The sequence below is a fragment of the Macaca nemestrina genome, chromosome 2 (assembly GCF_043159975.1).
Source record: "Macaca nemestrina isolate mMacNem1 chromosome 2, mMacNem.hap1, whole genome shotgun sequence".
Lineage (NCBI taxonomy): Eukaryota > Metazoa > Chordata > Mammalia > Primates > Cercopithecidae > Macaca > Macaca nemestrina.
The window spans coordinates 157,989,172-158,011,931 of record NC_092126.1 but is presented as its reverse complement, the minus strand read 5'-3'; the positions used below and the strand labels follow the sequence as shown (position 1 = coordinate 158,011,931).

At 48.4% G+C, this 22,760-nt stretch overlaps 1 protein-coding gene across 5 annotated transcripts in view; it reads right to left on the bottom strand.

Annotated features, from left to right (window-relative positions):
* LOC105470241 (solute carrier family 41 member 3) overlaps positions 1-22,760 on the bottom strand; it is a 78,597-nt gene that overhangs the window by 4,489 nt on the left and 51,348 nt on the right. For all 5 annotated transcript variants that reach the window (XM_071092322.1, XM_011722036.3, XM_071092323.1 and 2 more), the window contains 5 exons: positions 16,685-16,829; positions 13,132-13,278; positions 7,420-7,564; positions 6,183-6,262; positions 3,290-3,424 (listed from right to left, as the gene is read on the bottom strand). In XM_071092322.1, coding sequence (XP_070948423.1) covers positions 3,290-3,424; positions 6,183-6,262; positions 7,420-7,564; positions 13,132-13,278; positions 16,685-16,829 — 652 coding nt within the window. The remainder of the gene's footprint in view (positions 1-3,289; positions 3,425-6,182; positions 6,263-7,419; positions 7,565-13,131; positions 13,279-16,684; positions 16,830-22,760) is intronic.

The window sequence follows — 22,760 nt, the reverse complement described above, 5'->3', positions numbered from 1 at the left end:
CTCTGAGTTAATATATGTATTTCACCAAAATAATAAAGAAAAGGAGAAAAAAGGTCACATGTAGCTCAAAGCTAATGCAGAGGAGCAACAACATCTATTCATGATAAGAAATCAGACAAGGAATAAAAGTATTATTTTAAAAAATGTCAAAAAGAAGCAGCAAAAGGATTGGAAGAAGCTACTACTGGAAGTTGGTATGAGAACTCAAGAAAATCTAAAGGAAAACCATGTAAACAATAAGAATTCAATAAAATGTTGAGGTGCACTAACACAGAAAATAACAGCTTTTCTATATTCAAATGACAAGTTAGAAAATGTAACAGGGAGTTTGACTTCTGAACAAATAGGGAAGACATACTTCATCCTGTTTCTCCCATTAAGTACAACTGAAAGCCCTGGACACTGTATATAAAACAAACGTAAGCAGATTCTGAAAGGCTGGCTGGGGACCTTGGGCTGCAATGAACAACATGGTCATGAGTCCCCTAAATTGTCCTTTTTCTCTTTATTTGTCTCACATATCCAAGACTGAGTCCTGGCCTCAGCCATCAAGAAATGCAGATACAAATAGACAAAAAAAAAAACAAAACTCCATAGGCTGGGTGCGGTGGCTCACACCGGTAATCCCAACACTTTGGGAGGTCAAGGCAGGCAATCACTTGAGGTCAGGAGTTCAAGACCAGCCTGGCCAACATGGTGAAACATTCTCTCTACTAAAAACACAAAATTAGTTGGGTATGGTGGTGCACGCCTATAATCTCAGCTACTCGGGAGGCTGAGGCAGGAGAATCACTTGAACCAGGGAGGTGGAGGATGCAGTGAGCCAAGATTGCACCACTGCACTCCAGCCTGGGCGACAGAGTGAGACCCTGTCTCAAAAAAACAGACTCCATAGAAGTCTGATCTTTTTTGCCAAAGGCCAGGAAAGGGGAAGCCCAGCAAAACAACTTTCAGATAGTAATTACTCTACTCCAACGGACACCACGGGAAAAACTGCAGCCCCCACCTCGTCAGGAAAGGCCTGGTGGGACCACCATCATCTCCTGTGGCTGGCAGGGTGATATTCAGAACTTTCATCTCTACCCAGTGCTAGGGGCCCCCACCTTGTCAGTGAAGCCATGTGGGGAGCAACAACAAGGCATCTCTCCCTGCCCCAGCCAGGGTGATCTCAGAGGAGGCCTAGTGAGGAACCTAGATTGCACTGTGCCCAGCAATAACAAGGTGCTCCTCTTCTCCCAGGATAGCAATAGAGGCTGAGTGGGGAACCCAGCCTTCCAGCCCCACCTGGGCAGCAGTCCATCCCTTCTCCCCAGTGGTGCAGTGTCAAAGGAGGCCAGCTAAGTACAGATTCAAATATGATCCAAAGTCTTGTCACATAATACCCAAAATGTGTGGATTCAAGTGAAAATCACTCATCTTGCCAAGACCAGAAAAATCTCAACCTGGATGAGAAAAGACAACCAACAGACAGCAGACTGAGATGACACAGATGTCAGCATCACATGAAAGCCGTTCTAATGAAGCCACTACAACAATGCTTCATCATGCAATCACAAACACACCTGAAACAATAAAAAAAATAGCAAGTATAAGCAAAGAAATAGAAAGTCTCAGAAAAGAAAAAGAAGATAGAAAGAAGAACCAAATAGAAATGTTAAAACTAAACATGGCTGGGCGCGGTGGCTCACGCCTGTAATCCCAGCACTTTGGGAGGCCGAGACGGGTGGATCACGAGGTCAGGAGATCAAGACTATCCTGGCTAACACAGTGAAACCCCGTCTCTACTAAAAATACAAAAAATTAGCTGGGCGTGGTGGTGGGTGCCTTAGTCCCAGCTGCTCGGGAGGCTGAGGCAGGAGAATGGCGTGAACCCAGGAGGCGGAGCTTGCAGTGAGCCGGTATCTCGCCACCACACTCCAGCCTGGGTGACAGAGCGAGACTCCATTTCAAAAAAAAAAAAAAAAACTAAACACATACAATACCCCCAAAAGTCCCAAACAACTCAGTGAATAGGCTCAATAGCAGAATGGAGAGGGCAGGAGAAAAAAGATCAGTCAACTTGGAGAAAAAAGTGATAGAAATGAGCCAATCTAAACGAGGAGAGTAATAGACTTTGCAAAAACCAAACAGAGTCTCAGGGATTTGTGGGGCTGTAACAGAGGATCTAACATTCATGTCACCAGAATATCAAAAAGAAGGAGAGTGCAGCTGAAAAGTGATGGCTTAAATTTTCCGATTTGACAAACAATATAAATCCACGTGTTCAAGGAGCCTAGCAAACCCCAAATAGGATAAACCCCAAGAAGTCCATACCAATACATATCATAATCCAACTCCTAGAAACTAAGGACAAGGTCTTGAAATATGCAAGAGAGAAATGGCACCATACCTATACAGCAAAACACACTGAAATGGCAGATTTCTCATCATAAGTCATGGAATCAGAAGGAAGTGACACATTTTTCAAGTGTTTGAAAACAACTATCAAAACCAAATTTTATAACCAGTGAAAATATCCTTCAGAAACGTGCCAGCAGCCAACCCAAAAGACAGCTAAAGATAGTTCTTAAAACAGAAAAGAAATCCAAAACAATGTAACAGGAAAACAGATCTAGTTTTTCAAAGCCAACAAAAAGATACAACATCTCCAAAAGCTTCCAGTGGTTCTGAGTAGAATCCAGGCTCCGTCCTCAAGGCCCTGTCTGATCACCACCTTCTGGCCTCTCTGGCCTCAGCATCCTTCATCCCCTCCTGTCCATTCAGCTCAGGCCACATTGGCCTTTCAGTTCTTCAGACTTGCCATATTCTTCCCTGCCTTTGGGCCTTTGCTAGACTGCACCCACTGCCCTGAAAGCCCCTTCTTCTCTGGCCCTCCTCCCAACAACACCCACTTGTCCTCAGGGAGGAGCTTCCCTATCCCAAGTGTATCTCTTCTAATTCTTTTTCACTGCAGTCTGCACTTTTGCTGCTCAGTACCCACCATAGTTTGTAATTACGAGCTCACTTGTGTTTTTCTGCCCTTCTATACTGTGTACTCCAAGGGCAAGAAATCAGCTCTCCCTGTTTCACCACTAACCCGACACCTAGTGTCCAGTAGACATTCAATAAATAATTGAATGAAGGAAAGGCAGGGCCAGGGAGTCTCATTTCTGGGGTCCTGAAGGTGATGTGTGCCGAGATCAGCCCTGGCTTCAGGCATCCATCGCTACAAACACCAGATTCCAATGACACAGATGTTTTCTTGTTTAAAGAAATGGCTATGATGGCCTCTGAAAGACATGACACCCACCTGATGTGCAGAAAGTAGAACATGGGTTGGGCCAAAATTTCTTCATCTGGAGAGGCAGGACGCCAGGTGCGCTCCACATGTGCAAGTAGGTTGAGATTCGGCTGGTCTGAATGGCCACCAGATTGCCACCAACACCTACGAGGAGAAAAGGAATCTGTTTTCCCTTTCTTTACACCAGTCTCTAAGTTGTATCCCTTATTTTAAGTTCCCTCCCTCCAGGAAGCCTTCTTTGGTTAATTCAGTATTTCATTATCTTTTCATTTCCTCCCACTTGACCACAGATCTTGTTTGGTAGCACATCAGGGTGGCCTAGAGCTTATGAGCGAGGTATCCAGGGAGTAACTGTGTCATCTTGACTGCTGGCATCTCTTAAGGTGAAGGGAATGTGGCTGTAAAGCAGGTTCTCAATAAATATTTGTTGGCTGGAGTGAGGATGGGGAGGGGATCTAGGGACAAAGTGAGGATGAAGGGAGAGTGGACAGAAAGGTCTGAGCACAGCATGATAAGGCAGTCTGGGTAAGTCAGACTTCAAGACCACAGGCATTGACAGGAACCAGACTATAGGCTGGAATATCTGAGAAAATGAAAGTGATTTTTTTTTTTTTTTCCACTTAAGGTGGGAAAGAGAGGAGAGGAGAGGAATGAAAACAGTGGATAAGAATGAGAGAGAGCCAGGCGCGGTGGCTCACGCCTATAATCCTAGCCCTTTGGAGGCTGAGGCAGGCATATCATTTGAGGTCTGGAGTTCGAGAACAGCCTGACCAACATGGTGAAACTCTGTCTCTACTAAAAAATAAAAAAAAAAATTAGCTGGGTGTGGTGGTGCACACCTGTAATCCTAGCTACTCAGGAGGCTGAGGCAGGAGAATCGCTTGAACCTGGGAGTCAGAGGTTGCATTGAACCAAGATCGCACCACTGCACTCCAGCCTAGGTGACAGAATGAGACTCCGTCTCAAAAAAAAAAAAAAAAAAAAAGAATGAGAGGGAAGGTGAGGGGAGGAGAGAGAGGATCACAGGTGGCAAAGCAAGCGTGCAGCAGGAGACGTGCCTGGGACATCTCTCATGGCTGTGTGGCCTGACAGCTTTGAAGAAAAGACGTCTGTTGCATGATTTCAATTTGTGGTGCTACGTGAGCCCCTCTGTGGGAGCTCAGTTGTTAGTGCAGACTCCCACATTACAGATGCTTTGGGTGTATGCCCAGAGCAAGTGGCTTTAGGGGAAACAGGATGAGCGAGGTCATGTGTAGATTGACAGGGCATAGAACACATAACCCTAGAGGCAGAGTCATGATGCCCAGAAAACCATGAGCACATGCAGTCTCTGGGAACACCAGGGCTTCCTGCTGAGGCTCCGGGATCCCACGGGGTATGAAAAAGGTTTCAGGCTCAGCCAGGGCCAGATGGCCCAGCTGACAAAGGCCACGCTGAGCACTCCTTATGTGGGGGCAGATGCGGGGATGGGCTGATGGAAGGTGGGGATTCCCCCATCCTACTTCCTCAGTGCCATGGAGCACTCTCCCTAGCTGGGCCAGGTGTGCACCAGTGGGTGACCTCTGGGGCAGAGGCCAACCATGTAGGCTGCTCTAAAGGATGCAAACAATTGTCTTCAGGTACAGGACTGCTGCGATCTATTCTGCTTGGCCCATACATAATTTTAAAAAGAAAAAAAATCTCAAATTAATTGGTACTATTTACTTGGCCCTTAATACAGATTCCCAGCTTCTCTTCCCAGGTCAACTCTGGCAAGTCTGGATCTATACTCTCCCAAGGCAACTACTGGCTGGAGCTGGACAGGCACCATGCTGTTCATATGAGAAATGCATTCTGCAGCTTGCCCCCGCTATTCCTCACTGTCTAGCTGCCGGGCCTGCATAATTCATGCAGATTGTTTGAGTGGCCACTGAAGGCATCCCAGTTGGTGACTCATCCCCAAAAATCACTCCAACGTAATAAGCCTTCTGTTGCTGTCCTTACTCACAATGTGAAGGCACTTTGGCACTGTTGGGGTGAGGACATGCTGAGTGGCCCACTGACATGCAAGGAACAAAGACATGGTCCCCTAAGGGAGCAAGGGAGGAGGGACACTGGACACGCAGGGGCTGCCTAAGAGCCTCTGAAGGCTGTTTCTTCAGTCCCCGCAGGCCAGGGCCTGGGGGCTAAACTGGACAAATTATGTTTTGTTCTTCTCCTAACTGATCACTTCCATTTACAGAAACTTATCAGACACCAGACACCAAACTAAGCTTTGGTTAAAAGAGGCATCATCCACACAAACCCCACAGGATGTAGGCCTAGGAGGTGAGTATATGCAGAGAGCCAGGTGTCAGACAACAGGGAAGGGGGGGGATCAAGGCAGCTGGGAAGCACAGTCCTGGATCTGTCTCAGGGACTGGTGCAGTGCCCACAGTGTAGGCCTGGTATTGGTTACAGTCTTAACTTTTAAGAAGAAATCCAGATTTTTAAGTGTAAATATCTGAGTTCTGATGTCAGCAATGAATCCAAAGAAAAAGAAAAGAAAAGAAAAGTCACAAGAGCCAGCGCCCTGGTTCTGAAAGCCATGCTCAATCAGCAGGTGCCATCGAGGCCGGAGTTTGACTCAGTGCCGGCAAAGCCTGGAATTTGGTTCTGTCAGAAGAGCTCATGTTTGGGGGCTGCCTATGAGGAGCTGGGTCTGAGCTGCTGCGAGCAGTATGTGGGGCTTCCTTCCCAGGCTTCTTCCATCTGAGAAGACCTGCTCCGGCATCCCTGTAAGGCAGCAGTCTGTCCACGGCTCAGCTGCCCAACTGCCTGTGTGGGGCTGGTGCTGCCCCTCTGAGGTCTGCTGTTCAGGTCCAACCCAATCCTGGGGGCCAACCCAGCTCAGGGACCACACGGGAATCCCTCAAATACCTACCACATATGACGGGGGTAAATACCGCCATGCCTTTGTACTGCTGTTTAGAAACGGTTTTGCTCAAGATGAGTCCTCCAAAACTGGGGAAATAGCAGACAGCAGTCAAGTTATCAGAGTTTACACTTACAATGGCCCTGCAACCCTCCACACAAATCACCCTCTCAGCCTGGCTTCCCACCCTTGGTGGACACTCTCCTCTCCCCTACACAAAATATCTGCTGCAGCCAAGCTGGTCTCCCCAGCATCCTCTGCACCCTGCTCATGCTTTTCCATCTCCACTTTGAATCTCAACCATTGCAGAAAGCCATCCAAGAACACCCACTTATTGCAAAACAAACAAATGCCTTTTCAAGGGCACACAGCTGGCTGGGCTGTCCCAAGACTCTGGAACCACGGCTGAGATACTCTTTAGCAGAAAACAGAAACTGCAGGAGGATCACCTCACGCCCGCCCCGTGTTCTCAGAAAATGTTGCAGCCAGAAATTGCTCCCACTGGCCACTGTAATTTAGCAAAAGCTTTCTCACCCCTTGGAACTTCTTAGACCCCTGGAGAAGCTAGGTCAATCTGTAAAAGGAGCCCAGGAGCCTCCTGGAAGCCAGGATACCTACTCCATCACCTCTTCTCCCCAAGACACAAAGTTGGAAAAACCCATCAGAATGGACTGGGGTGGCCCCCATCAAGGTTGACTCCCAGGAAATGGGCCTTGAGAGGGAGCTGGAGGGTGGTGGACCTGGGCTCAGCTGAAGGTTCTAAGGCTCTGGAGGGGAGCTAACCCCACAGCTGTCTAGCTCCCACCAGTAGCCACGCGTGGCCAGTGACCAGGAGGACGAATAAGTCAGCAGATGTGGCCTTGACGCCGAGGTGGGGGACCTGCCACCTAAGCAGGAGTCTGGGCCAGCAAAGCTCTGGTGGCCATGGCCTGAAAGCCACTGTCTCCCCTGGGGCTCCAATGCACTCATGGGGTGGCCCTGGCTTTGGCTCTTCCTGGGTCCCTGGTGCTCTGGCAAATGTAAACAGGGCAGCCTCTCTTAGAACCGACAAGGCCCAGGGTTCTCAGTGAAAGGGAGAGAAGAAAGTAAAAAGGTATGATTCAATCAGCAATAGGAGTTACTGAAAGAGCCCACAGCTACATTTCACTCCATCCCGGACCCCCAAGGCAGTGAGTGTCACACTGGCACTAGGGGCCTTCATGGCTGAGAGGAGGAAGAGGGGGCCATGGCCCTGGCTCCTGCTCACCTGCTGATGACCATGGCCAGGATGATTGGGAACCAGCCAAACTTCAGGATCTTCATGATGGGTGGGCTCTGCTTGGCAATGAGGACCCACACTGGGGTCAGAGCCGCAAAGCTGAGGCAGACCAGCGGCGTCAGATACCGATTATCTGAAAGGAGAACAGGGACACACGCGGCTCATTTGGCCAAGGCCAGCACGCACAGGCTGGGCCTGGGTTTCACAAGAAGTGGGTGAGGACGCTCCTGTCCTCATCAGTTGAGGGGGAACTGCCTTGCCATACTTTTCAAAGAACTTTCACCATCCCAAGAAGTGACTGGAAAAGCTCCTCTCTGTCCTCCACTCCTGCCACATTCAACTCCACTTCTCTGGCAAACTTGCTATTTTCCCCACATAAAGTACCCTGTTCTGTCTCCTCCCACCCTGATGCTACTGTCATAAATAAATAGAAGTACAATGTATGGAACACACCATGAGCCAGCACTATGCTCAGTACTTCGTGTGCACAATCTCATCTCACCTTCTCAACAGGTAGCAGGAGGAAGCAGACATGCAAAAAAGGGTGGCTGCCTAGACAGCAAGCAGCCCCGTAAGGGCTACGTATGGCCTGGGTCTATGGAACGCCAGGGCTGGCTATGGGATGCCACCTGTGGTCCTGGCTGAGGCCAGTCCCAGGCAACTACATGGGTCACCAGCCAGGTAGCTACTCGCGTCCCCGTCTCATCTTCTCCACTGGCAAGAGGCCAGTGAAGACTGGCCAGGTGCTGGAGCAGTCACTGCTGCGGGGGCCCAGGATGAGCCTGACACACTCGGGCTCCTCATGCATTCATTCCTCCCTTTCTGTGTTGTGCTCCGTGTGAGGGTCCCCTTCCACAAGTGACAGAACAAGACACCAGTGTTCTCTAGAGTGGTCCTCTCACACTCAGCCCCACCCTCCGGAGGGCAGGCTCACCTGCTAAGGGGGCCCAACATTCAGGGGTGCCCAGGCATGGGTCTGTGTCCCATGCACTCCCTCTCTGGTGGTGTTATCAGGAATATCCCCTCCTTCCTTCTCTGCACTAAAGGGTCATGGCCCATTCCTCTGCCTCAGGTGCCCCAGACTGGCTACAGACAAGGTACTTTATGGTAGGAGGGCGTGGCTTCTGCAGGAGGTATAAGTCAGGCCCAGCCAGCTCTAACCAGGTCTCCTGCCCTCTGGGAAACAGCAGCCTGCAGAAGCATCACCTTATAGAATGCTTTTGAATCCAGTCTGAGTTTTCAGATAGCTACTCACAAGCACCCCCAGGGCCTGCCTCATGCTCTCCCAGCACACCTCCCCGGTGTGCAATGCCGATTCCCAACTACACCCAGCAGGTGCCACAGTCAGCTGCTTACACCTCAGTGGGTCAAGACTTATCTAATACAGGCCAGTCCCAGTGACTCCTGAATGTAGCAGAGAGAAGGTCACAGTCTCACTGGAGAGAGGGATGCTCCAACAGTGATTTTGTGTCTAAATCATAAGTCTTGTGAAAATGAGCATACAGTACAGTGTGGGGCAGAGGGAAAGGTTCATGTGATGCCTGAACTCTCACTTATTTTGCAAATCCAACTCAAATAACCCACACACAAACCTTCTTGTTTTAAGTTCAGTTTAGCTTAAAAGTAAAATTAGGTCATCTTATTTCTTACAGATCTCCATCACCACTTAACTAAACTTGGCGAATCTTCCTGGTGATTAAACATGACTGCTGGCAGGCAACACCAGGATGGCAAGGAGACGGTCCCAAAGCTGGGACATTTGAAAGGGTCCCAGTGCCAATACCCTCTAAATCACAGCTGTTTATTTGTCTGCTTCAGTTGCCAACAGGTAAAGATGGGATGCTTTCCCAAATCCCTGGGCCCACATTCCCATGGGGAGTGATAAATTGTAGCTTTGCTGAGGTTCTTCCCTTTGGGCACTTCCTCAACAACTGTCACTGCGTGCCCACTGCCCTCCAATCCTGTGAGGACACATCAGTGTGGCCGACTAGCCTTAGGCCCCACTCAACCTCCTAGTACACCTCTGCCCTAAAGGTAGAAGTTAACAACCCATATAAATGCAGGCTTCAGTTGCTCATCCTTCTTAACATGGTTTGGAGAGCTTGAAGCACTTTCCTGAGCACTCCTTGAACTTGTGGAATGACCTCAGGCTTTCCATCTGTAAAACAATTTTTGACTGTAATACAGCAGGGTCCTTCCTGTGGGAATAATGGCTGATTTGAAGGTCACAGTGTCTTAGTCAGTTTTGTTGCTTATAACAGAACACTCGAAACTGGGTAATCCCTAAAGCAAAGGAATTTGCTCTTACAGTTATACCGGCTGAGAAGTCCAAGGTCGAGAGGCTGCCTCTGGTGAGGGCCTTCTTGATGGCGCGGACTCTGCAGAGTCCGGAGGTGGCGCAAGGCACCACGTGGGGAGGGAACTGAGCATGCAGCTTCTGTGCTCTTCCTCTTTTTCAAAGCTACCAGTCCCACTCCCGTGGCAACTCATTAATCCATTAATCCATTAATCTATTAATCTATGACTGGATTAATTCATTCATGAGGGCAGAGCCCTTATGACCCAATCACCTCTTAAAGGCCCCACTTTTCAATACCGCCACAGTGGGGATCAACACGTGAAACTGAGGGAACTCATTCAAACCACAGCATTCCACTCCTGGTCCCCCAAATTCATGGCATTCTCACATGCAAAATACATTCATTCCATCCCCATAGCCCCAAAGTCTTAAATTATGCCAGCATTAACTCAAAAGCCCAAAGTCCAGAGTCTCACATGTGAGCCTATGAAATCAAAACAAGCTATCTGCTTCTAAGATACAATGGTGGTATGGGTATAAGGCAGACATTCCCATCCAAAAGGAAGAAATGGACAAAAAGACCAATAGGCCAAAACCTGAGAGGGCAGACACTGGGGCTTATGACCCCAGAGCTTTCTCCTCTGACTCCATGCCAGGCATCTTCTACACGCTGGTGTGGGGGTTGAGGCTCCCAGGCCTCTGACAGCCCCCTACCTCCAACCATGGCTGTGCTGTGCTCAGTCCACCCAGCTCTCCCAGGCTGAAGTCGCATACTAACAGCTCTGCAGTCCTGGGGTCTTGGTGGGAGTCCTGCTTCCATGGCTCCACCAGACACTGTCCTGGTGGAACTCTCCGGAGCAGCTCTAATCCCACATTTCTGCTTGGCACTGCTCTAGTAGGGGAGCTCTGCAGTGGCTCCAGCCCTGAAACAAGTCTTTGTCTGGGCCCCCAGGCTTTGGACAAAATACTTCCAAAACTTGGTAGTGGCTACTAAGCTTCCAAGGCCCTTGCTCTCTGCAAGTCTGGACAATTAGCAGCACATGGACCTAGGTTTATGACTTGTACCTTCTGGAGCGGCAGCATGAGCTGCACCCGAGCCATGTGAACCATGGCTGGGATGGCTAAGGAGCGCTGTGCTGGGATACAGGGAACAGAGTCCCTAGGTGGCCCTGGGCAGCAAGCTCATGCTCTGGGCCTGTCCCCTGAAACTACTCCGTCTTTCTAGGTTTCTGGGCTTGTGATGGGAGGGGGAGTCAAGAAAAATCTCTGAAATGCTTTTGGGCCGTTTCCCCCTTGTCTTGACTATCAGTTCCGGGCTCCCTTTCAGCCATGCTAATCTCCTTAGAAACTGGTGGCTCAGTCACATCCTTGGATTCCTCTCCTGGAAACTCATTCTCTACCACATGGCCAGGCTAAAAATTTTCAAATTTTTCTGCCGTTTCCCTTTTCTCTAGGAGTTCACCAGGTAAACCAAAAATAAAATTCTAAGCTCCATCTCAACTATCTGAATGAACTTCCTCCTCAGCGAGGGCACTCTTAAAATGGAACCTGAAAGACTGGTTCAGGCCATGACGGGGAGTGGGGGTCAGACATGCCTCATTATCCCTCTCTGGCATTTACATCAACACAGACTTTAAGTCTGATAAGAAGCATTTTATAATCTCTTCTCTCTGAAGCCTGCTACCTGAAGGCTTCCTCTGCAAATAAGAACTCTGTCTCCACAATCCTTTTTCGTAACACAGACATTCCTTTCTATTGATCTCAGGTCTTTAGATAAACTCAACCAATTGTCAAAATCAAGTGTGTTGTTTGCTTCTTTGTTTAGAGTTTTTATACCCCCTATCTTTTCCTGGACTTTCTGTGTCTTCCTTTTGTTCTTCCCCTGGGCGGGCCTTTATCTATGGCATGTGCAGTGGCCCTGCCAGCACTTGGGAGAGCTGCACGTGCAGTGTGTTTACTGAAGTGGTGCACATGCTCAGTAGGGGCAGCTCTCACAGGTCCAGCGCTCCAGAGGAAGGTCATATACCAGTTAAATTTCACCATCTTGCCCTTTCACTGCACATGCTTGAAACCCTATCGGGGATTATGGCTTGCTAACTCCAGGTGTCTTCTGTCTGTTCTAAGACTCCTGTAATTCCAGGCACCAGTCCTGGCCGCTTATTATCTTAGAGGGATGGTTTTATGCCTGCCTGTCTGTTACTCAATGAGTACCAGACAGCTCTGGGGTTCCTCCCTTGTCCTGCTCATTATTTCAAGGGGACAGATTTATAATTCCCTTACCATAGCTTGACCACTGCCCAACACTCTTGAGGGCCCTCTCTCCTGCCTTGCTCATGTCTAACCACCTATTTTATGACTAACTTTAGAGTCTACCTGAGCCCAAAACTTAAGAACAGCTTAGTGGGAGCATAGATTCAAGTGCCCTGGATATATACTTCAATTAGTAGCAGTTACAAATGGGATTTTAAGGATAAAGGAAAAGGCTGTTCCTAAGTTGTTCACCAATAATTTACATTAAAATAACATAAGCTATGGATTGGCTATATTATTGTTCATTGTAACACAAATTCCAGGTACATGAAGATAATGGGGGAGGCAGTTAGGAACAAAATGCCTTTAAACAATTGCCCAGGTATGGATGTGGGGGGTATGACTAAAGCAAACACCACACTTGATTTTTCAAGTCGCCCACAACTCTCTTTCAAGTGTACTCTCTCTAATAAACTCTTGCTTTGCTTAAAATAAATTCTCTCTCCTGCTTTAAACCTTGCCTGTGTTTGAAATCTTTCCTTCCAGAAGACAAAGAACTGAAATTGCTGCAAAGTTGCCATTCTGGAGTTTCTCCAGATAGCTGGACTCACCACTGGTAACAATCTTCTCTGGATATTGTTATTTAAGGTTGACATCAGTAACACCCTACTTCTCAGTATCAGTTTTTTGCTTTAGTCTACTTGCTTATAGGGAATACCAGAAATTGGATAATTCATAAGGAAATTTCTTATGGTTGTGGAGGTTGAAGAACCCAAGGTCGAGGGGCTGCATCTGGTGAGGGCCTTCCTGCTGGTGGGGGCTCTGCAGTCTGGAGGTGGTGCAGGGCACCACATGGTGAGGGAACCGAGCGTGCAGCTCAGGTCTCACCTCCTCTTTTTATAAAGCCATCAGTCCCACTCCCATGACAACTCATTAATCCATTAATCCATTAATCCAATCACCTTTTGAAGGCCCCACCTTTCATTACTGCCAAGTTAGGGGTTAAGTTTCCAACACGTGAAATGTGGGGGACACATTCAAGCAACAGCACATGGGCTGGATGCAAAAGTACCCTTCGGCCTCAGTGGTCACCTGTTCCAGGGCCCTTCCTCCATGGAGCCTTTGTATCTACAGAAGAAGACACCCCTTACCTTTGTGTCTGTAAAAGAAGCTGCTAACCAAAGCCAGAATGGACAGTGTGATGAGGTCTCCCAGGCTGGCTGCAATGGGCGTGGCAATGTTGTCTGGGTTGACCCCAAGCTTTCGAGCACCAATCACTATACAGATCATCAGCACCCCTGCAGAGAGAGAGGAGAAAGAGCAAACTCAAATCCCAGGGAGACAGATGGCTCTGAGCAGGCACAGCAGCACAGGATGGGGGCACTGAGTCGGGAATGGCAGATGGCAGGGAGGCTCTCATTAACTTGCCTCCCTCCACCAAGGCCTTGACGTGAAGCCAGGCTGCCTTGACTTTCAGAGCTTCCCACTACACTGGAGGCCTGAGAAGGCTGGGAGAGTTGGACTCCACTTTGTGACCTGTGCACATGATGCTAAGGAGTGACCTGTGGCTCCCGAGCTCCCAAATCACCAGGAACCACAGAGACAGGCAGCCCACAGTCCCATGCTGCATGGAGGCTGCTTCAAAGATGCTCGGAGCAACAGGTCCCCCGGGGGTGAGCTCATGGCCTCCTGTGTTTACTGGCATCCTCTGAGAAGCAGACACCAAGATGGAATCAGCTGGGTAAGAGGTTCATTAGGGACTAGGCCTGTGAGGGAAGACGGGGAGGGCGGGAGGGAGCTGGGAGCACTGACACAGGCAGGGCGCAGGGGAGGGAGGCAGGGAAGGTGGGGGTACATCTGAGACTGCACTGTGTTTCTAGGTGCACTCAGCCAGGCTGTCAGAGGCACACTCGGAGGGACCTGTGTCTCCCAGGAACAGTCCCGTGCTGGGAGCTTGGCGGTACTGTCCGCGGTGCACTGGGAGGCACATGCAGTGGTGGCGGATTTCGGGGGGCAGTACTGAAGAGGTGAGGCTCACGTTTCCGTGGCCACCATGCCTCCGAAGTCCTCCTTCCTGTTCAGACTGTGCTCTGAAGGGGACTATCACACATGATCTCCTAGTCCCCATCCACAGCCTAGGACTTGACTCAACAGACTCTCACTTGGCTCTCTAAGAAGATACTCTGTGTTGTGGCTATTGGCATTTTAACACTTTACCCAGGATCTTGTAACTCTAAAAACAATTACAATCACCACCTGATGCCATCCTCAAGCTGCCACTACAAGCTGGTTTGTGCCTGGCCTGATCTTGTGAACAAGTCACAGCCCTGTGTCTCCTTCTGAATGCCAGATATAAGTGAATCCGAGTTTGCACGCTGAGTCAGTGAGCTGGGGACAATCTTGCAGGGACCATTTAAAGGAACACCAGTGGTTTGGGGATGCCTATTGAAAACCACTACCCTGAGGCTTGTGTGACAGCCTCTTCAACATTGCCTGGTGAGGTAACCGCAATGCTTCTGAACAGTCACGGACAATACAGATTTTGCTTATGTTGCTAAGCTTCATCCCATCTCCGGGGCCCCAGTTTCCCCTTCTGTAAAATGGGGAGCTGGGAATGGTATTCTCTATAAGCCCCTGCAAAGACAGGGCTGGTCTTCTGGACTGTTAGACTGTGTTGTTTTCAGGAGACTTTATGCTGAGGGTCTCCTGGACTCCTCTTCTCTGGAAAGTCTAGCACACTCATCCTGCCCTATCCGTGGACCAGGCTGGGTCATGGCATCCACCATCTGTCTATGCCTGTGCAGGCTGTGACTAGGAGCCAGCCTCAGCCAACATCCTGAGTAGGGACATATGGTTTGTAAACTTGCAGCCGGGCTTCGGCACAGTCCCCTTCTGGCCTACACCCTCCACGCTGGCTCCATGCACTGGCACAGGAATGGGGCTGATCAGCTACCTGGTAGGTAGGAATGAGAAACCTCAAATAGTCCACATGGGTAACCTACAGCGAGCTGAGCCCAGAGGGTACTGACTGAGCAAGTAGGTGGGGGAATGGATCATAATAGGTTCAATTATGAAGTTATCAACTTTTCCTTCTTTCATTGCACCAAAGCAAGACATGTGGTCGGCAGGATTCACACAGATACATGACCCAGGAGAGAGCTGGAGGAGAGTCCATTCATTCAGCTAACATCTGCAAGCTGGTTATAAGCCCAGCCCTGGTTTAAGTGATGACAATAACCAAAAGGCTCTGTTTCCATCAGTGGAAATGCCTGTCGGGTGTGGGGAGAGACAGTACACAAGTGTATGAACACATCATTTGAGGTGAGGTGAGTAAAACAGGACATTAATGTAAAGCACAGCTGGAACGAAGGTCACTTTAGTGTTCGTCAGAGGAAGCCTCAGGACAAAAGCGACATGTGGCACTCACTTTAGTGTCCTGTATATTCACAGCTTATTGTCTGCCCCTGAGCTAGAATATAAAATCAAAACACATTTTGTTGACAGTATATCCCCAGCACTACACGGTGCCAGGCACACAGCAGACACCCAGCAACAATTAATCACCAATGCACAACGATGCAGCGTGGCCAATGTGCGGTGACTGCTTTCCCCGCACGTGTGTGAGTCCCAAGGAAGGAGGTATGTCTGCCCACATTTCTGTCTCACATGTGCTGCAGATACATGTTAAGCATCAGCTGTGTCTGGCATGAGAAAGGAGCAGCAGACAGCAGGTAGAAACTACTGGGTCCCCACTCTCGAGGAGTTGACACTTTAGCAGGGAGGTGAGGCAGAAAGATGATACAACAAGACAATCTGAGCTACACAAGCAGAGCCGGGGCACACGGGAAGGGGAGACAGGAGGTGGGTGCATGTGGGAGGGTGGTGCTGTGCACTCAACACTGCTATCCCCCCAACCCACACGTTGAAATCCTCGCCCACAAGGTGATGGTGTTAGGAGGTGGGGCCTTTGGGAGGTGAAGTCATGAGGATGGGGGCCCCACGAATGAGATGAGGGCCCTTATGAAAGAGGCCCCAAAGAGCTCCCACCTCTCTCCACTGTGTGAGGACAGCGAGAAGGGCCAGCTGCAGCCTCAAAGGGAGCAGCCCTGAGGCCAGCCCCGTGGGTGCCCAACCTTGGGCTCCAGCCTGCAGCCCCGTGAGGAGTAAATGTCTGCTGACACCAAGGTGCCGACTGGGGGCTCCGTCACAGCAGCCACAGTCTCCTCAGACAGGTCAGAAAGGCCTCTCTGAAGACATGAAATGGAAGCTCAAATCTGTGCCTCGCCCTCAGGACACCTGCAGCCTCCAGAGCCCATCACAGGCCTGTGTGTAAGGTCATGCTCAGTAAGTGTTTAAAAACCAACAGGCTGACTGCACAGATGAACAAGCCTGCTGTGTGCAGGTGTCAGGCCTTGGCATGGGAGTGTGACCAGCTGAAGAGATCTGAAGAGCAGGGACAGCTCTTTACATAGCAGAGAGCAGAGGCGAGTGGTGGCAGGAGCGGCACACACCCCTGCCTGGCACAAGGAGGGCCATGAAGACCCAGCTGGCTCATCCCACCCCGCCAGTGAGACCCCTGAGCCCACCATCAGTCCCATTAGCGGTGGGACTCACACCCCAGAAACTGAAAACACAATGAGCCCTGAGACGGGACCTCAGAGGAGCAGGGGGCAGGTGGGAGCTCACAGTTAGGGCATGGCTCACCCAGGGCAAAGGCTGCAAGGAAGGCAGTGAGGACACTGCTGGCACACAGCAACTCCACCTTGGCAACATCCACTTCCTCTCGAGACACCACGCCCAACAGCAGTGCAGCCACAGCAGCCAAGAGCCCCACGACAGTGGCCTGCACCTGTTGGACAGAAATCAGAAGCATGAGTGGGGGGCCCCTGGGGCTACAGCCACACTCCCTGCCCTTCACACCTCACTCACTGCAAGGGGCCAGGTGCCACATGCTACTGCCTCCTTTCCCTTACCCTAAAATCTCACAGGCCCTCACCCCAGGAAAAATTACAACCACACCTCACACCTGCCTTGAACCCAACTCCCCTGAAACCATGCTGGCCACCTCTGCTCCCTTGCTGGGCGCCGCCTTCAACAGCAGAATCTATTTTTCCACCTTCTGCTCAGGATTTGGTCAGGGGCCACCTGGTCTCTTGCTGGCAACTCCACTCTCACTGGTCTGAGCAGAAGTGCTCTGCAACTCCCAGCAGCGCAGACAACACACCTCACTTGCCATGTGGGGCACCCCACAGCACAGAGCAGCCACTTGGGAGGACTTCACACACTTTTGGTCTCTCCCTTGGCATCCTGCTCACACCCTCCCCTTCCAGGCTCTGTTCCCGTCTCCATCCTGCCGAGCACACACCACAGCCTGTGCCAGGAGCTGCCCTGATCTGGACATCAACACTGGCACCTCTAATCCAAAATGCTGACCTGGAAATGTTATTAAAGAAGGACACAGAAACAAAGAGCTCCACCATGTACAGAGAGAAGAGTGATATGGTTTGGCTCTGTATCCCCACCAAGCCACGTGTTGAATTGTAACCTCCAATGTTGGAGATGGGGCCTAGCAGGAGGTAATTGGATCATAGGGGCAGTTTCTCATGGTTTAACATCACCGCCCCTCCTGTCCCCCGCCCCTTGGTGAAGTCATCAGTGATAGTGAGTTCTTATGAGTTCCAGTTGTTTAGAAGTGTGTAGCACCTCGCTCCTCTCTCTTGCTCCTTCTTTGGCCATGCGAAGTGCTGCTCCCCTTTGCATTCTCCCCATCCTTGGAAGTTTCCTGGGGCTTTTCCACAAGCTAAGCAGAAGCCAGCATCAAGCTTCCATGCTGTACAGCCTGTGGAACTGTAAGCCAATTAAACCTCTTTTGTTTATAAATTACCCAGTCTCAGATATTTCTTTATAGCACTGTGAGAACAGACTAACACAGAAAAGTGGTACTGAGGAGTGGGGCACTGTTATAAAGACACCTGAAAATATGGAAGCAACCTTGGAGCTAGGTAATGAGCAGAGGGTGGAAGAGTTTGGAGGGCTCAGAAGAAGACAGGAAGATAAAGGAATGTTTGGAGCTTCCTTGAGACTTGTTAATTGTTGTTTGTGACCAAAATTCTGGTAATGATATGGACAGTGAAGGCCAGGCTGACGAGGTCTCAGATGGAGATGAGGATCTTTTTGGAAACTGAAGCAAAGGTTCCTTTTGTTATACTTTAGCAAAGAACTTGGCTGCATTATACCCCTGCCCTAGGGATCTGCGTAACTTTGAACTTAAGAATGATGACTTAGGGTATCTGGTTGAAGAAATTTCGAAGCAGCAAAACATTCAAGACGTGAACTGGCTGTTTCTAATAACCTATGCTCATATCCACGAGCAAAGAAATGATATAATGATGTAAAACTGGAATTTATATTAAAAGGGGAAGCAGGGAGTAAAAGTTTGGAAAATTTGCAGCCTGGCCATGTGGTAGAAAAGGCAAACCCACTTTCAGGGAAGAAATTCAAGCAGGTTGCAGCAATTTACCTAAATAAAAAGGAGCCAAGTGCTAATAGCCAAGACAATGGGAAAAGGCCTGGAAGACATCTCAGAGACCTTATTGGCAGCCCCTCCCCTCACAGGCCCAGAGGCCTAGGAGGACATAATGGTTTCATGGGCCAGACCCAGGGCCCCTGCGGCCCTGCGCAGCCTCAGGACACTCCGTCCCACATCCCAGCCGCTCAAATTCCAGTCATGGCCCAAAGGGGCCCAGATACAGTTCAGGCTGCTGTTTCAGAGGATGCAACCCATAAGCATTGGTGGCATCCACATGGTGTTATGCCTGTGGTTGCATAGAGTGCAAAGTTGAGGCTTTGGAGCCTCTGCCTAGATTTCAGAGGATGTATGGAAAAGCCTGGATGTCCAGGCAGAAGCCTGCTGCAGGGGCAGAGCCCTCATGGAGAACCTCTACTAGGACAGTGTGGGGGGAAATGTGGGGTTGGAGCCCCCCACACAGTTCTCACTGGGGCACTGCCTAGTGAAGCTGGGAGAAGAGGGTCACCATCCTCCAGACTCCAGAATGGTAGCTCCACCAGCATCTTGCCACCATCAGCCTGGAAAAGTTGCAGGCACTGAACACCAGCCCATGAGAGTAGCAGACAGGGCTGAACCCTGCAAAGCCCCAGAGGCAGAGCTGCCCAAGGCCTTGGGAGCCCACCCCTTGCACCAATGTGCCCTAGATGTGAGACATGGAGTCAAAGGAGGTTATTTGGGAGCTTTAAAATTTAATGACTGCCCCACTAAGTTTCAAACCTGCATGAGGCCTGTAACCCCTTCCTTTGGCTGATTTCTCCCCGTTGAAATGGGAGTATTTACCCAATACCTATATCCCCCATTGTATCTTGAAAGTAATTAATTTGTCTTTGATATTACAGGCTCATAGTTAGAAGGCACCTGCCTTGTCTCAGATGAGACTTTGGCCTTTTGAGTTAATGCTGGAATGAATTAAGACTTTGGGTGACTATTAGGAAACCATGATTGTATTTTGCAGTGTGAGAAAGGCATGATCTTTAGGGGGCCAGGGGTGAAATTATATAGTTTGTATTTGTTTCCCCACCAAATCTCATGTCAAATTATAATCCCCAGTGTTGGAGGTGGAGCCAGATGGGAGGTGACTGGATCATGGGGGTGGTTTCTCATGGTGACCCCTTCGTGCTATCATCTACAATGAGTGAGTTCTGCTGAGATTTGGTCCTTTAAAAGTATGTGGCACTACCCCACCACCACTCTCTTGCTCATTCTCTGGCCACATGAAGAGCTGGCTTCCCTTCTGTCTCTCACCATAATTTTAAGTTTCCTGAGGACTCCTCAGAAGCTTCCTGTACAGCTTCCTGTACAGCCTGTGGAACCATAAGCTAATTAAACTTCTTTTCTTTATAAATTACTCAGTCTCAGATATTTCTTTATAGCAATGCAAAATGAACTAATACAAATAGCTAGTTTTTTAAAGCTAAAAAATGCTCCCCAAGTTAATCTATGTAATTCTAGTCAAAGTCCCAACAACGATCTTTCATGGCACTTCACAACTCATTTTAAATTTCACAAAAATGAGTAACTGTGCAAGAATAGCCAAGACAGCTTTGAGAAAGGTCAAAGAGGGAGTTGTGGCATATTCATGATCAATGTGTATTTTAAAGCTGAAGGAATGAGAGCAGTGTGGTACTGACAGAAACAAACAGATCAGCAGGACAGAACAGAGTCCAAGAATAGAATCACGAATATATGAATATTTAATATATAAGAATGTAATCATGAATATATAGTATGATAAAGGTGGCACTGCAAATCAGGATGGAATGGGTAAATATTAAACAGAGTAAGAAAAACTTATTATATATTACATATATAAATGTAATATATATTATACAGAATATGTAACACATATTATATATGTTATATTTTAGGAAAATTCTAAATAAAATCTCAATATATGTATAGTATAAACCTTTTTATGCTTAAACAATATATATTAAGTTATATATAAAACTTTATAACTTATAGAATATATATGATATATAATATATGATTATATATATTATACATATACACACAAGTCCATTTATACACTGGACTTCATTATTCTAGACACTAACTAGAAAAATGTACAAGGGCTATGGATGGGCAACTCACAGAAAAGAAAATACAAACGGATAACAGACGTGCATAAAGATCAACTTCTCTAGTAGTTCGGAAAATTCTAAATAAAATCTCCATTTGAAGGTATCTTATTCATTAGCAGCTGATGCTCTTCTTCCTCTTTTAAAAGGTTAAGTGCTGTCTTATTTTCTACTGGGGTCTCCTGTTCTGAGCACAGAGGCTGGCACTCACTCTGTAGGTACTTATACAGGCTTAGTGGACAGATGGATGAATGGACAGATGTGTGGGTGAATAGGTAGGTGGGTGAATGGGTGGGTGGATGGACCAATGAACAGATGGACAAACGGATGAGTAGACAGGTAGGTCGGTGGGTGAGTGGCTGGGTTGATGGATGGATGGATGCACAAGATATACTTTGTTTATTTATCAGATGAGGTAAGATTAAAATTTAAAAGGTTGATAATATAAAATACATATTGACAAGTATGTGAGAAAATGGTTCTCTTATACATTGAAGGAGGTCAATATTGGTACAGGAATTTGGGGGGAAACTTTGGCTATAATTTTTCTATATAGCTTATGAATCAGCATTTTCTCCAAAGAAACATTTGCATATGTGTACAAAGCATTCACAGCTGATATTTACTTAGTGATATCTGCCATGCTCAAAGTAATTTTTATTCAGTAAGTCATTAAGAGAAAAGTACAAGTCACAGAATTATGTGTATAAAACTTTTTATGCTTAAACAATACAGAAAACCATATATATTATCTGTGGGCACACACATATATATGGTGAATTCAAAAAGTAGTTTAGAAGAATATTTTCAATGCTAATGAAATTGCTCAAATATTAATGGTAGGGCTAATTATGTAATACTAAGAAATAAAATAGTTTTTAGTCATTTTGGAGGGAAATCTAGAGCTTTGAACTGTTCACACCCTTTGAACTTGTGGGAAGTTATCTTAAGAATTTCATGCACAAAGATACTTTCAATGCAGTATAATCTTTCAAGTAAGCCAAAGGCTAGGAAGACCTCAAGGCCCCGCTCAGTGGCAGGGTTCAGGGAAGTGGGCAGGGCTGGTGCTGAGTGGACTCCCAGGGGACTAGCTCTTAGTGGCTCCCCTTTGGTCACTGCTGCCTCCCCACATTTATAGAACAGAATATGCTGAAGTTCTTAAAAAGTCCAATGAATAAAACTTATTGCACTGCTGATGATTCAGAGTTAATTAAGCTTTTTCAAAATGGAGGAAACAAAATTACATTCATGCTAGGATTGGGACTATATGCCAAGCCAGTGCCTGGCCCTGAGCAGGGCTTCATAAACATATGCTGAGAATCAATTATGTGGAAATGTGCATCCATATGGACAAAGATTTTATGGAAAACAGTAAAGTACAACCAGTGTGACTTGTAGTCGAGGCATTTATTACCTGCCCCTTGCTAGACCTTGTGTTAGAGGCATCCCCAGCATCTCACTCAACTCTGCAGTTCCTCGGCCACAGGGCATGGTGCTAGCCTGTGAGACTTGGCTCAGCTGCAGACAGCAGACATTTAAACACACAACTACAACCAGGGCAGCCGCAGCAGCACGCATAAGGCACCAAAGATGTAAAAGGCAGAAAGAGATACACCTGGTGTCAGGTAGGAACTTACACCTATTCTCTGAACTTACACCTTCAGCATCTCTTTAAAGAGCTTCAGGGGCAGCTGAACTAGAGGAGAAAGGCCCTTCCCAGGAGAGATGCTGAAGGTACATGGCAGGGAGGTGCGAAGGGGTGGGGGCTGGGCAGGAAGCTGGTGAGACAGCGCGGCCAGGCCCACAGTTGGACGAGGGGAGCCAGTGAAGGAGAGGAGGCATAACTGACTTTGGGTTTTAGAAAGGCCACTGGGGTGGCCAGGAGGAGCTGGAGGATTCCTGGCCTGGTAGTGGCTAGAGCAGTGCAGAGGTCTGCCATCATCCAGGCGGGGTGGGGGGGAGGGGAGTGGGGGAGGAGGAGGAGGAGGATGATTCATGCACAACTCGGAGGCAGAAGTCTCAAAGGGACTGCATGCTGAGAAGCAGCTGGGGCGACTTGGTTTCTGGTGTGGTTACTGGGAAGGACCATCCACAAGGCACACCCTGACAGGACAGGGTCATGTCCAGGTGC